The 12,733-nt window shown below is 38.3% G+C and overlaps 1 protein-coding gene across 6 annotated transcripts in view; it reads right to left on the reverse strand.

Moving 5' to 3' along the window:
- Positions 1–11,106: 11,106 nt before the first annotated feature.
- The window catches only part of LOC116724041 (probable E3 ubiquitin-protein ligase HERC1), a 46,599-nt gene continuing 44,972 nt past the window's right edge, over positions 11,107–12,733 (reverse strand). For all 6 annotated transcript variants that reach the window (XM_032569351.1, XM_032569353.1, XM_032569354.1 and 3 more), the window contains 3 exons: positions 12,522–12,674; positions 11,718–12,023; positions 11,107–11,631 (listed from right to left, as the gene is read on the reverse strand). In XM_032569351.1, the coding sequence (XP_032425242.1) occupies positions 11,446–11,631; positions 11,718–12,023; positions 12,522–12,674 (645 nt within the window). In that variant the 3' untranslated portion in view covers positions 11,107–11,445. The remainder of the gene's footprint in view (positions 11,632–11,717; positions 12,024–12,521; positions 12,675–12,733) is intronic.

Below are 12,733 nucleotides of genomic sequence, written 5' to 3' on the forward strand. Positions count from 1 at the left end.
TCTGCAGAGACGGGGTAGCTTTTAGGAACTGAAGGGACTACAGACAAAACTAAATACATGATGAAACTTGAAGAATCCCAGAGCTACCCTGGAATGGTTTAGATTGGAGTACATCCTGTGTCGTACTCAGGGAAAGTCCACAATCTTACATCAAGGTGTCATGGGTACCATGTGGAAATGTTTGGCTCTGCAGCCAAAGCCCAACTTGCAGAACACTACCAATTTATGGGCTATGGCTCCAACGAATACAAACTGTCGCTGTATATCAGAGTCAGCGTGTGCCGCTTCCAGACACTGACTGATGTTATAAACATGAGGGGGCTTTCAACAAAATGAGCTTTCAGAGTCAGGACATAGGCTGATGGATTGCTCTCAACTTTTTTTTCAATTAAGGATGTTGGCTACTAAATTTGTAAGAAGGTTCTTTAGAAACTAAGTGGGAAATTCTACAACTCAAGAATGGAAGCAGCATGACATTTGCATTATATTCCGTGATGCTTCCTCAGTAGTTTTGCCTTATGCATTCAGAGACACAGTTTTGGATTGCGGCAAGATGAAAAACTCACTGTGCAAGTACTAGGCCGTCCTGCAGAGTGCAACAAAAACAGCAGGGAAAGAAAACAACAGCTGGGAGGCACATATGACTGAGAGGCCACCACGGGGAGTGAGCCTTATCGTGACTGATAAGCCCATACATTGGCCTAATTGATGGCACTATTCCAGGCAGACCTATCAGTTTGACACAAACACATATGCACACGTTGGCATAAAAATGCACGCATGAATAAACACCGTTCACCAAGCGAAAAGCACAAACACTTCCCTCAAAGCAGTTGACTGTATCCGGTCGCCGCATTTCATGTTCTACAAAATTCCTTCCTTTTGTTATCTCTTACACAACGACAGAGGGTGCCTGTCACGGTATTTGGTTTGACCTCATCATCGTGCTAATAACGCGGACCCATGTAACACGTGGTGAACATCTGGTGTAGCTACCAGTCCATCCCCTGTCTGTCTGCCAGTATCCTTACCCCGGAAGGTCAGCTGCCTACCATTTGCCGTATTTCATCTCATTACGCAACAAAGCTTTTCTCTTTTTTTGGACTTGAAAACATTTTCCCATTAATAAATTCCAAGGAGAGGTTTATCTGAAAAAGAGTTAATCCTTTTTTTTGCCTCTAATTATTAATATCTGGAGAACTTTAGAGTGTTTTTTTTTTTTAAACTAACAGGACTGAGAGTGCCTAGCAGAAGTATCCACATGCCATGAATTTTTTTTTTTTTTCCCTGATTTTGTCACGTTGCTACCCAAAAATTCAGTTTGGAGAATTTATGCAAGTGGCACAAAGTGATGCATATTTCCAAAATGTAAGAAGTCTCTTTCAAAATTCTTGAAACCAAAAACTTATGTTCAGCCACCTTCAGCACCACCCTTAACAGCAATTACATCTAGGAGTCTATTGGGTCATTCTTTACAAGCTTCTCATAAAGGACAGAATTTTTTATTTGTTCTTTTTGTTGCAAAATAGCTCAAAATAAGTCTGACTGGACGGAGCAGCATCTGTGAAAAGCAATTTCAAGTCTTACCACAAACTCTCTATTGGATTAATGTCTGGACCTTGACTGAATGCACTTTAATCTAAACCACTCCACTGTATCTATTGCTGTATGTTTAGGGTCATCCTGCTGGAAGGTTCACCTTCCAGCAGGATGGAGGAAAAAAGTTAAAATCATCTGTCATTTTTCTTTCACTTGACAATTCTGTGCTATACTGGGTTGGTCCACATTAGAGGTCACAACTGCTATGAGACAAAAAAAAGTGTATTTTTGTTGTAATTCTGTATGATGTTGACTAAATAACTGATCCCATTTAAAGGCTAAAAGAGGTCAAATGTTTGAATCACATGAAAATGCTGAATCCATCTATTTGATATTAATAAAAGAGATGTACTGCAGGGTTATGTTTATTTTCAATGGTTTGGGGAAAACATAACCCTGCCCTGTACACTGACATGTTCTAAAAGGTCAGCTTGAGGCTAAGATCTTTACACAGCAGAGGCTACAGGTCCTTATCCGATCAAAGATTTATATTCATTCAATAGGCAGGTGTCCTCCACTGCAAGAGATCGTCACTCTGTGGGAGATGTCAGCATAAGTCTATTAACTTGACTACAAAATGTTAAGTAAAAATAAAAGATCTCAGAAGACATACAAGTGACCAATCAGTTGTGATTGCAATTAATCATCTAAAACATAAAAAGATAAACTGAATAACATTTGGATATTTAGTCAAGCGACGACAAAACAACATAAACATATGAGGAGCCACTAAAAAACAATGCACCGAAGAAATGACTAGGTAGAAACAATGAATCTGTCATCAAAACTGCCAAAAACCAGTGTATTTCTCTCAACTACAGCAGAATGCTTGTTTGAAGAAATTGTATTTTTAACATATTCATAGACAAATATGGTACATCTTGCGTACAGCAAATAAGGTACTGTTCCCTTTGTTTTCAGCCTGGACCAACAAACTAAAACAAGGGAGTTGATTTACTGATCCCAAACTTCTGCTAGATGTCAAATGTCTCAGTGCACAAATATTCCAAAATACTAAGCAACACAAAAAATTCTAATCAACGTTTAAGACTAGACTTGCCAGTGAAAAATTTGGTAGACAGGCGAGCCGCTGAAATTTGAAAATCTTGCAGTAAAATAGAGATGCAAATGTAGAAAATTTTCTACAGCTGTTTAATTGAACAAACTATTTATGAATTTATTGTGAATAATAATCCCACACTGCACCCTTGGCATAATGTAGTTAAATGACTGTATATACAGTGAGAGGAAGTGAAAGGAGGAGTTTCCTCTAAAAGCCCATCAAGAGTCTCTAGAAAACCTGCTGGACCCTGAAGTGAAAAACTGTGCACATTTTCTCATTCTGTCAGTCTCGTAAGTGTAAAACAATGAAAATCTATTACTAAAATAAAAACGCTGCGAGTAAGAGTTTCACAAGGAATGGTTCTTCTGGCACTAACCATTTTCTTCTGTGTAAATTGGTGGTTTTTGTACATCGTGGGTGGACTGGGATTGTTCCCAGTTCTCCTGGAAAGCTGGGCCGAAGCTCTCGAGTTTCTCAGCATTGCTCATCAATGTCTGTCAGCCAGGTACATCAACAAGTACACCGAGTGCATCTGACACTCGTCTGTAAGCCTAGAAGCGTGCCGACTGCGCTGCGTCAGGGTAAGATTTGATCACAGACTCTTCAAGTGCAAAGAAAGGACAATCCGTGTGAGCCGATACTAAATCTGCTGGATTATGATTCATATTTTGTCCAGCAGATTTACTTCTCCTTTCAAACATGTAATGGGTAGCTGCATTTATTTTGGGTGTGTTCTGGTTTTAGAAAAAAAAAAATTACTTTGAAAACCGTGGCTGAAATTGTTTTGGACAAGATCCTGAAATATATGTCTGAAATTAAACTTCTTTATTAGCATTTATCCATTTATAATATATTTCTATGTTTTTCTGAGTTTACAATAGTTTATTTTTATCATTAAAACAAAAAGGAATCGTTGCCATAGTCTGTGTATTCTTTCATTGAGTACACTCTTTTTTTTAAATTCTTTTTTTAGTTTTATTTTACAGTGCTTGTTGCCCTGAATCTCTGATCAAGTGTATTAAGAATATTTTATAAATCATTTATGCTACTGGAGCGATAAAGGTCACAAGCAGATAAAAAAAGATGATGCAAAGCATCTTTATTAGGGAAAGCTCCATAAATTATCTGACACAAGCAGCCTGTGAGGTTAGCCTGCAGGAACTGTCCTGTAGTGCAACAAGGCTGCTTGGTGGCCGAGTGTGTGCATTTGGAAGTTCCAGTGTGTTGCGTACTGTTCGCGGGGCTGTGCTACATGTGCAATACCCCAGGTGTCTGGTTCATGTACTGTAGGATACAGGCCCACTTTGTTTGGTATTTTAAGCACACAACGAGCTAAACTAGGTCTCTTTCTCCTGTATCATCATCTCTCTGTTTCAGTGTTTATGGTGGAGATTTATGAGGTTGTTTTGTCCCAGAAAATATATGTTTGAGGGCCTCAAAGCTAACACCAGGTAATACAATAAGACGCATTCAGGCAATACCTCATTTATCTCAAAGAGAAGTGGCATAGGAACAACGTTTCCTTTTTCATTAACATCCAGCTAAAATGTTTGTGTTTTTACTTTTTCCCCTGGTGTTGGATGTTGAAACATTTTTTGATCAACTTTGCAAAGACAAAAAAAAAACCCTCCTCTGACACTAGCTTGTACATTTTTAAACATTACATTTCTTTTTGATCAGTCATTATGGTCAATCCCATGACAACCGCCTGGGCAGATGGCACGTAACAGATGTTCATGTTTACTGAGAACACAAAATGTTTTCCGAATTTCAGCCTCATTACAAATAAAAAACGGAGAGAGAGAGATGGGGGAAAGAGAGAGAGAGGAAGGAGGGGAGGCAGGCAGAAGACATTCCTGTTCCTATAAGGTCTCTTGCACAGATGTTGTTGCGCAATAAGTCATTGAAAATGAAAGCTCTCTTGTTAGGATGGACACTGCCAACTGGATGGTGAACTTTGCTTTGACAGCTGAAGGAGGAAAAAACCCTGGTACTGATGACTAACTGTGAGCCTAAGGGTAAATGTAAAACATTACCCTTTGGTTCCCAAATTAAACTTGGTATGATATAAAATACAATTGGACAAATAAAAAAAGAGCTTTCTGAAGGAATAAACGGAGTTTTGGAAGATGTACAAAATATTTGAGAGCAAATTTTGTCCTATTTTAAAGTGAAAAACCAAAAGACATAAATTTTCAAATCCCAAAAAGTCTTTCAGTTGTTTTTGAAAGCGGAGAGAAAAGTATGTTTTCTATCTGCAATAAAATACCTTTTGTTATTAAAATGCGGCATATATCAGACATGATACCTGAAAAATGGCCTCCGTCTCTTTAAGAAGCTCCTGCATTTTTCTTACACTCCCCCTTTAGCATATCAGCTCAACGAGGCTCTTCCATAATGCTGTTTAGAAACGCTCTTAGGAGAGTTGGACTGAGAAGCAGTTCTTATGACGGCAGGAAGATTTTCAAGAATTTCTCAAACATGCATGAAAGAACCAAAGCAACATGATGTAAAGCTCAAAAAGTTGATTTTGCATAATACACCATCTTCAAGATTTATCCAAGACAGTAAAGACTGTCATAAATAGCCAAGTATAAGGTTCTCACTTGTTCATTTGTTATTTGTTTTTTAAAAACTAATAGATGGTAATGTATTGCATCATGGTGTAAAGCATTGAGCTAACAGATTGACACAAGCTCAAAGCTGCAAACAAGTTGATAAATTAAACAGGTCCACCTGATAGTGCCTGAAGTGTTAGAGTGATTGTTCCAGTCATTCCAGAGAGCTCGCTCTGCCTCCTCAGACTCTCATGCATTATTTATGAGAGCAGTCTAGGTTTGCACCTCTGGAAGTCACATTAAACACCTCGGGTTTTTAACAGCATTTAGAGACAACAACAAACAGAAGTGTGAAGGTATTGCTACAAAGTCAATGAATCGATGCAATTAACAAGGCTTCTTTTCAATTAGTAACTTAAAAAATTGGGATTATTTCATCCACTGAATTTGACTGCATTGTTTATAATTAGAGTTGAATGTGAGTACAGGTACTTGGATCTGAATCTGACGATAAGAATAGGAATCAGAATCAGATCAAATGGATTAATTTGAAATTGATTTAAGCCATATTGACTTTTTTTGTACTTAGATATAAACTAGACCTATTTGTGTTGTAAAGTGGCTTGATAGGACATTTGTTGGGAATTGGTGCTATATAAATAAACCAAATTGAATTAATAGCACAGTATATTAGGCATGACTTTGCGAAAGTTTTTAATACATCAAATAACTAAATACTTATTAGTTTAAAGATTAGCTTAACAAAATGTAAACCTTAAAATTTGAACTTATTATTAAAGGTTACTTTGCATTGTATGAAACTATCAGTGCCTAAATAAGGGTCTTTTCCACATGAAATTTTGATTAGTTTACGATGACAATTTAAATTTATTAGTACAGTACATTTAATTAGTAATTTTTGAAATGTAACATTACTGATATGTAATAAAAAAATAATTCAATTCTTTTAAATTTTAGTATTGGAGTATAATTTCCTGTACAAAGTACATATTTAAATCTTATGTCATTATGAAAACACTTCACTCAAACTGTAACCACACAAATTACCTTGACACAAAATAACAAAATACAATTGATATGAAATGAATTTTCAAGAGTCTGCAACCTGATGAGGGCTGTATACTGCATCTGTTGTCAAATCTGTCCTGTTTCCTGTCTGGCACACATCGGACCAGCCTCCGTCATTTTGGCAAGGAGACAGCTACACCCACATGACATCACTGACTGAAACCAGAGTCTTGAGTGTCTCTGATGTACACGGGTCAAACACCGCCTGTCCCATCCTGTAATCAGAGACAGGGGCGATGCCAACCAGTCAGTTTAGTCAAACAATCCCATCACAGCCAAGGCACACAACACATCACAGGTATTCATTGACCCGCAACCAGGTGCCCTTGTTATTACAGCAGCACACATCCATTCACTGCTGAGATGAAATGAGCTTCTCTGATTTTGGAGGGGAAAGCGGGGGTGGTAGTGGTGGAGGGAGCTCGTGTGCGTGGGAGGAGGATCAGGTGACCAGTCACATTTCTGTTTTGTCTCAATGAGGTCACACCCTCCTTCGAAATTAAAATGTCAGGAAGGAGAAAACTGCTTCAGTGAGATGCAATATAGAAACAAAAGTTAGATCTCAATAAATAATAAAATATACTGACAAAAGAAATAAATTTTTTTATATATCTAACTTGTTTTTATTTAGTTAAATTTATATCAAAATAATTACAAAAATGCAACAGATTATGGGTGAGTAAACTAAATTATAGCTGCCTGCCTTTTCTGATCTTTTAATAGTTTGTCTGATTGAAAACAAGTGAAATTAACCAAGATTCTTTCAAAATGTTTTTCTAAATTCTTTTTATTTGTACTTTTCAAAGAGTTTTTAACATGTCCACTCACATAGACGCATCATGTATGTTGGACTTTGCAATACAATTGTGACAAAACATATTAGAAATGCTACATATCCATTGACAACGGCCCTGAGATGGACTACCAACCTCTCTACTGTCCCCCACCTCTTAGGCATTGATAACCGGACAAATTCCTGTCCTAATCCCCCAATGACCGTATGACGATAAGAAAAAAGATGAATGTATGAAAACAAAATATAAATTGTCCCTTGTTTTACCAATATTGATTAATGTAACTAAAAAAACGTTTATCTTTTATGCTCCTGTTTTGTCCCTCACTCAGATCGTCTTCACTTCCTCATTTCTTTCTAGTTCCCCCTTCTGAACTGAAATTTACATCCAGTTCAGAAGGTTGTTATTGTGTAGAAATCCACATTTCTACACAATAACAAAAGTATCACTCATGCCCCTAAACAAAACAGAAAGGTGATTTTTTTATTTTACAATATTATAATAGTACTTTCAGCATATGAAGGGATAATATTTCACAGTGATATAGGGAAGAATCTAATGCATTGGAAAAACAAAATCTGCGTAGGAAATGCAAAGAATAGCAGGAAGAATATTAATAATCTTAATATTTTTCCAACAGGTAACAAAGCACCATTTATATTGCCTCTGACCAAAGTGTGGAAGCAACTAGGATGGAGCTTTACTTTCTGTGACTGATTTCATTTTGCAACCAAATCACGTTTTAAATGAGCACCATTACGTCTGAATCCAGACAGAAGCATGCATCAGCCCAGCTGAGCTTTGAGCAGGTGTCTGCGTGGAGCAATTTGACCGCAAGCTGTTTAACATCCAGCCTGTTGTCGTCCATTTGTCCTGATCAAATGAGCTGAGTGGGAGGAGCAGTGACAGAGATTAGTTGACAGTGATCTGCATCATCAGCTATATGCTGTGCTTGCGTGTAAATGATGACGCCTGCTCATTCTCAGGTCTCTCCTACGGTTTACGCTCAGAGCTGAGGTCGAGTGCAGCAGACACACTGCCCTCATGTGGGAAGAAAACATACAGCAGCTAGTTCATGCCAGCAAAAGTAGTTCCCAGCCAAAATAACTTCAAATTCTACTTTGATTGAAATCCATTCAAGTTTGGATTTTCACACTGGTTACAAACATATATTCGATATTATCAGAAAATCCATACAATGTATCTAAATTACTTATGAAAAATCTCTGCACTGCTTTTCCCACTCATGATAAACAATTTGATACATTTTGTTAAGCAGATAAAGATAACGGGAAAATCAAGCGCTTCTTTTCTGCAAAGTACCTTCAAGTCCAGATAATCCCTTTTTAGCAAAGAGATCTGAATCAGATTAAAAACGCTGCATTGTTCCAGCATGTAATTCCTGCCCAGATATTGTTGTTTTTGGCTGCGTCTGGGAAGAAATGATCTGAATTACGTCTCAGCATGTGCTTATGTCCTCTTGCATTTGCCTGAATGCCACCTGTGTCTACAAGCAGGATATTTAATACAACAAACCCAAGTCCACACCTGCTTCACTTTGTGTACGCTCAAGCCAAGTCTCAAGAAGCTATCTGGTGCATATCTGCACCAGATATGTGAAACAAATCCCCGACCTCTATTTTTTTTTCTTCTTCCTCTTCTTCTTGCCATGGCCTTTCCATAGTTGTGTACCTGTTCTGTTGATAGATGGACGTTATATTTATACCAGGCGAGGCTTCTCAGGAGAAAGCCTCCCCTCTCAGCTGCAAGGCTGCTGACGGCAAGCTGAATTCTGCCTTTCCGGCCACACAGCTCCCAGCGAAACAGATGGGTAATAAGGTCACAGCAGACGTCTCACCAGCATAGACAAATTGCAGACACACCAGCTGTGCTGACTCAGGACAACATTAAACTCAGGGGAATTAAATTAAGATCTTTTTTGGTAAATATATATATATATGGAGATTTAGGAGGAGGGAGTTGTTGCTCTGTTTTATTGTCATTTCATCTGGAAATTACTACTAATAGAAATACAACAAAAAAGTTCTTTAAAGCTCATTTGTAATCGGCAGCAGGATCAACAGCAAACTTCTCTACTGTGCTCTTTTGATCCAGTTCCTTCATTAAGATGTTTAGCATCACCTTGGAAAGACATGCAACATGCATGTGCAGCTCAAGTGAATTAAAACATCATTGAAAAGTTAATTTATTCCAGTAGCTGAAGAAAGTGAAACTTGTGCGTAACAGATTCACTGCACACAAGGTGTTTGTTTATTCTAGTTTGATGATTATGGCTTATTAAAACAAAATAAAATAAAAAAAACAACACATTCAGCCTCTCTAAATTAGAATATTTAATAAGACAAATTGAGATACAATTATTAACACTGACATTGTCATTCTATGACCAACACCACTGTGTAGATAACATGACAATTGCCAAGCAGTTTGTCATTAATGTCCTACAAGGATAAGTAGCCACAAAATCTAATTGCTAAAAATACTGTATCCAAGTAATGGAAAGTTGAGTGGGGGGAAAAAAGCGTAGAAGAGTCACAAACAGGTACAACCAAAGACTACAGACGAGACTCCAACTGGCGTTAGTGCTTCGAAAGCCATCAAACACGTAAGTAGGAACATGTAGCAATTAACTCAAACGGAACCAAGTAGTACTGAGTGCGTATAGTATATAGTGTACATTGTGACAAAGTGGTTCGGTTTGTGTTTACAACTTGTCCCTTAAATAGATTTCTGATGTATTTAATCTTTCTGTAGCTGGTCGTGATGCTTTAATTTAAGCATTGCTGTTGTAACTTTGCTTCACTCATTATCCCGGGTTTGGTTGCGGTAGCATTACGTTGCAGTTTTAGTTAAAGATAACAATTCTGAACCATTGGAGGAATATGAGTGTTTATTTTGGTTCAAAGTACATTGATGGTAAATTTTTAGTTTTTCTTTTTACTCACCATTGCTTGTCCTTAGATGCTACAGCCTGAGCCGGTGTATAGGAGGGGCCAGCCCTGCATTTCCTGCTTAAATGGGTGTATGACGTCACTGATTGGGTTTAACCAAATGGAGGGAGTTTGTTTTTTTTTCTCTCTTCTTTAAAGCAACCTTTTGAGTTGCCCTGTATTAAATGTCTTATTTTTCAGACAATTGAGTTAGGTAGATTAGCTTGTAAATTAGATTAATAATCTTATCCATGTTTCTTTGTTTAGATTTTGTTGTTTGGTTTGACCTGTTTTATTTTGGTATGGTCTAATAAAGTGCAGGTGTGTTACCAATTTAGTATAAGACTAGTAAGAATCAAGGTGCTCCAGATGGATTACAGGGGCTAAACAATAAAATTCACCAGAAGAACCTGGAACCTCACAAAAACTGTGTACTCAATGTAAATCAGAGCTTTGGTTAGGAAGGGCCTTGCAGAAGTATCCGGACCCCTTAAACATTTTCTCATTTTGTCACATCATAAACTCCAGACTTTGACTGGGCCAAACACATGGCTATGCTTTGATGGAAACCATTCTACTGTAGACTGAGACTCAACAGGAAGACTGGCTCTTTTGCAGTCGGAGAGCTGTGGTTTCATTTCTGGCCTCTTCACTTGAGTTGATGTGCCCTTCAGCAAGGCATTTAAGTTACATACTTATATGGCTTCTGATCTGCGTATGAATTCAGGCGCATTTGTGAATTTGACTCACACATTAAACTGATTGCCCTGTGTTTAGCTCCATCCATCTTCACTTCAACTCTGACCAGGCTACTTGTTCCTTCGTTAAAAACAATCCCACATCATAATGCTGCCACTACCATGTTTCACAGACAGAATGGTGTATTCAGCATGTGCAGTGTTAGTTATCCGCCACACATAGTGTTTTCCATTCACCGAATTTTGAAATTATGTGATGAAAGATAAAGTACAAAGGGGATGAATACTTTTGCATAGCAATGTATAAAAATGATGGCAAAGTTATTGAAAATTTTGAAATAAACTACAAAAAAGTCCTTATTTAAACACTCTTCATTTTAATAAATAATAATGACAACAGTCAGTGTGGTAAACCATCACATTTTTACATAATCTCAAACAAACAGGCACATTATACTTGTCTTATTGTGGCTCAGTTGCCTATATTAAAAGTCTAATTCTTATCCCTGTAGTAGCACTGCCAGAATTACAACACTGTGCACAGTTTGAAAAGTCAAAATGCTTTATCTCCTTAAATAGACCAACATATAAACAGTACGCTACCATACAAGTTTGGCAAATAAAAGTCTGTGTTCAGTGCATAATGTGCATGGCATTGGAGAAGATACATTCACGACCCCGTGGTCTTCAGCCTCACTCCTCCGTGTCTGAGCTCTCTGCTGGCTCCGTGTTGTGGGTCAGCATGTAGTTGTCCATGTCGATGGAAGTGCAGTTGTGGATCGAGTAGCGCAGACGCTCGGCGAGGATGGCCTGGCTTGTATAGGGGGGCAGGCGGAGCAGGAAGAAGCAGGTCTGAGCAGTAGGGAGTCCGTTGATGGGCTGACGTTGAAAAGAAAAAGAAACAAATATGTGCTGAGGCTTATTTTGCTATTTTGAATAAATTAGCGGACAAAGCGATGGCTCACCCTGTCGACCTTGATGATTTGGAACTTCTGTGAGATGTCAGCCAGGTTGGAAGGCAGCCGGGACCTGCCGGAAACAAACCGCAGGAAGAGCACCCGCTCCTCGTTGGTGAACTCCTTCAAGCTCTGCCAGAACCAGCGGATAAGCTGGTGGTTCTCTGTAATGTCCCGGTAGCGCACAAGTTTCTTCAGCATCTCAACAGACACCTCTGGCAGGCCGCAGACCAGCTGCTCCAGCTGCTGGGCCGTCAGCAAAGAGAGCAGGGGGACAGGGATGATGGTGGACATGCCCTCTCTGACTGCGTCCACCTGGACAGAAAGGAGCAAACTCAGCTTTGAGGACAAAACTATCATGTAGATGCAGGGTTGGTCACATTATTTATGGCATCCTTACAATAGCTTTGGATATATGAGCAAAGTTTTTTAGTTAAAAGTAAACATTCATATTATTTTTCTTCTAACATGTTAAAAGTGTAATTCTAAAATGTTGTGTGGATTTAAAATCAAGAACTGAAAAAGAAAAACATATTAGAGTTTAGGTGATTTCACCTGGTATTTGACTGGAGCATATTTAGCAACAGCACATGTTTCTAGGAAACAGCCTCCAAACCTGAGACTCATTTTCAGATATTTCTGTTAATTATATTTGCAGGATCAAAATCTTAAATGTTATTAACTGATTTTTCTTCTTCTTCCATATTTCTTCTATATTTCCCGAAGAATTGCACCACATAGTAGAGGCTCGTTGATTTATTTTTTAAGGCTTCTAAACCTCCTAATCAATTTGACATACTTAAACTCCCAAACCTGTGAGTCCATTTCATGCAGTCTGTAGTCCAGAGCTCTCTCTACGTATTCAGTGCGGTTGGAAAATGTCAAGGAGATGTTTTGACCTCGAGGGACCACCGGTACCAGCCTTCCATCTGCACTGTGGGCCATGAATGAATCTAGAGGGATCATCTACGGAAGGAGAGTTGATACAGAAAAGGAAACAGTTGAAAAACAAAAAACACCCCCAA

The sequence above is a fragment of the Xiphophorus hellerii genome, chromosome 8, assembly GCF_003331165.1.
Source record: "Xiphophorus hellerii strain 12219 chromosome 8, Xiphophorus_hellerii-4.1, whole genome shotgun sequence".
NCBI lineage: Eukaryota > Metazoa > Chordata > Actinopteri > Cyprinodontiformes > Poeciliidae > Xiphophorus > Xiphophorus hellerii.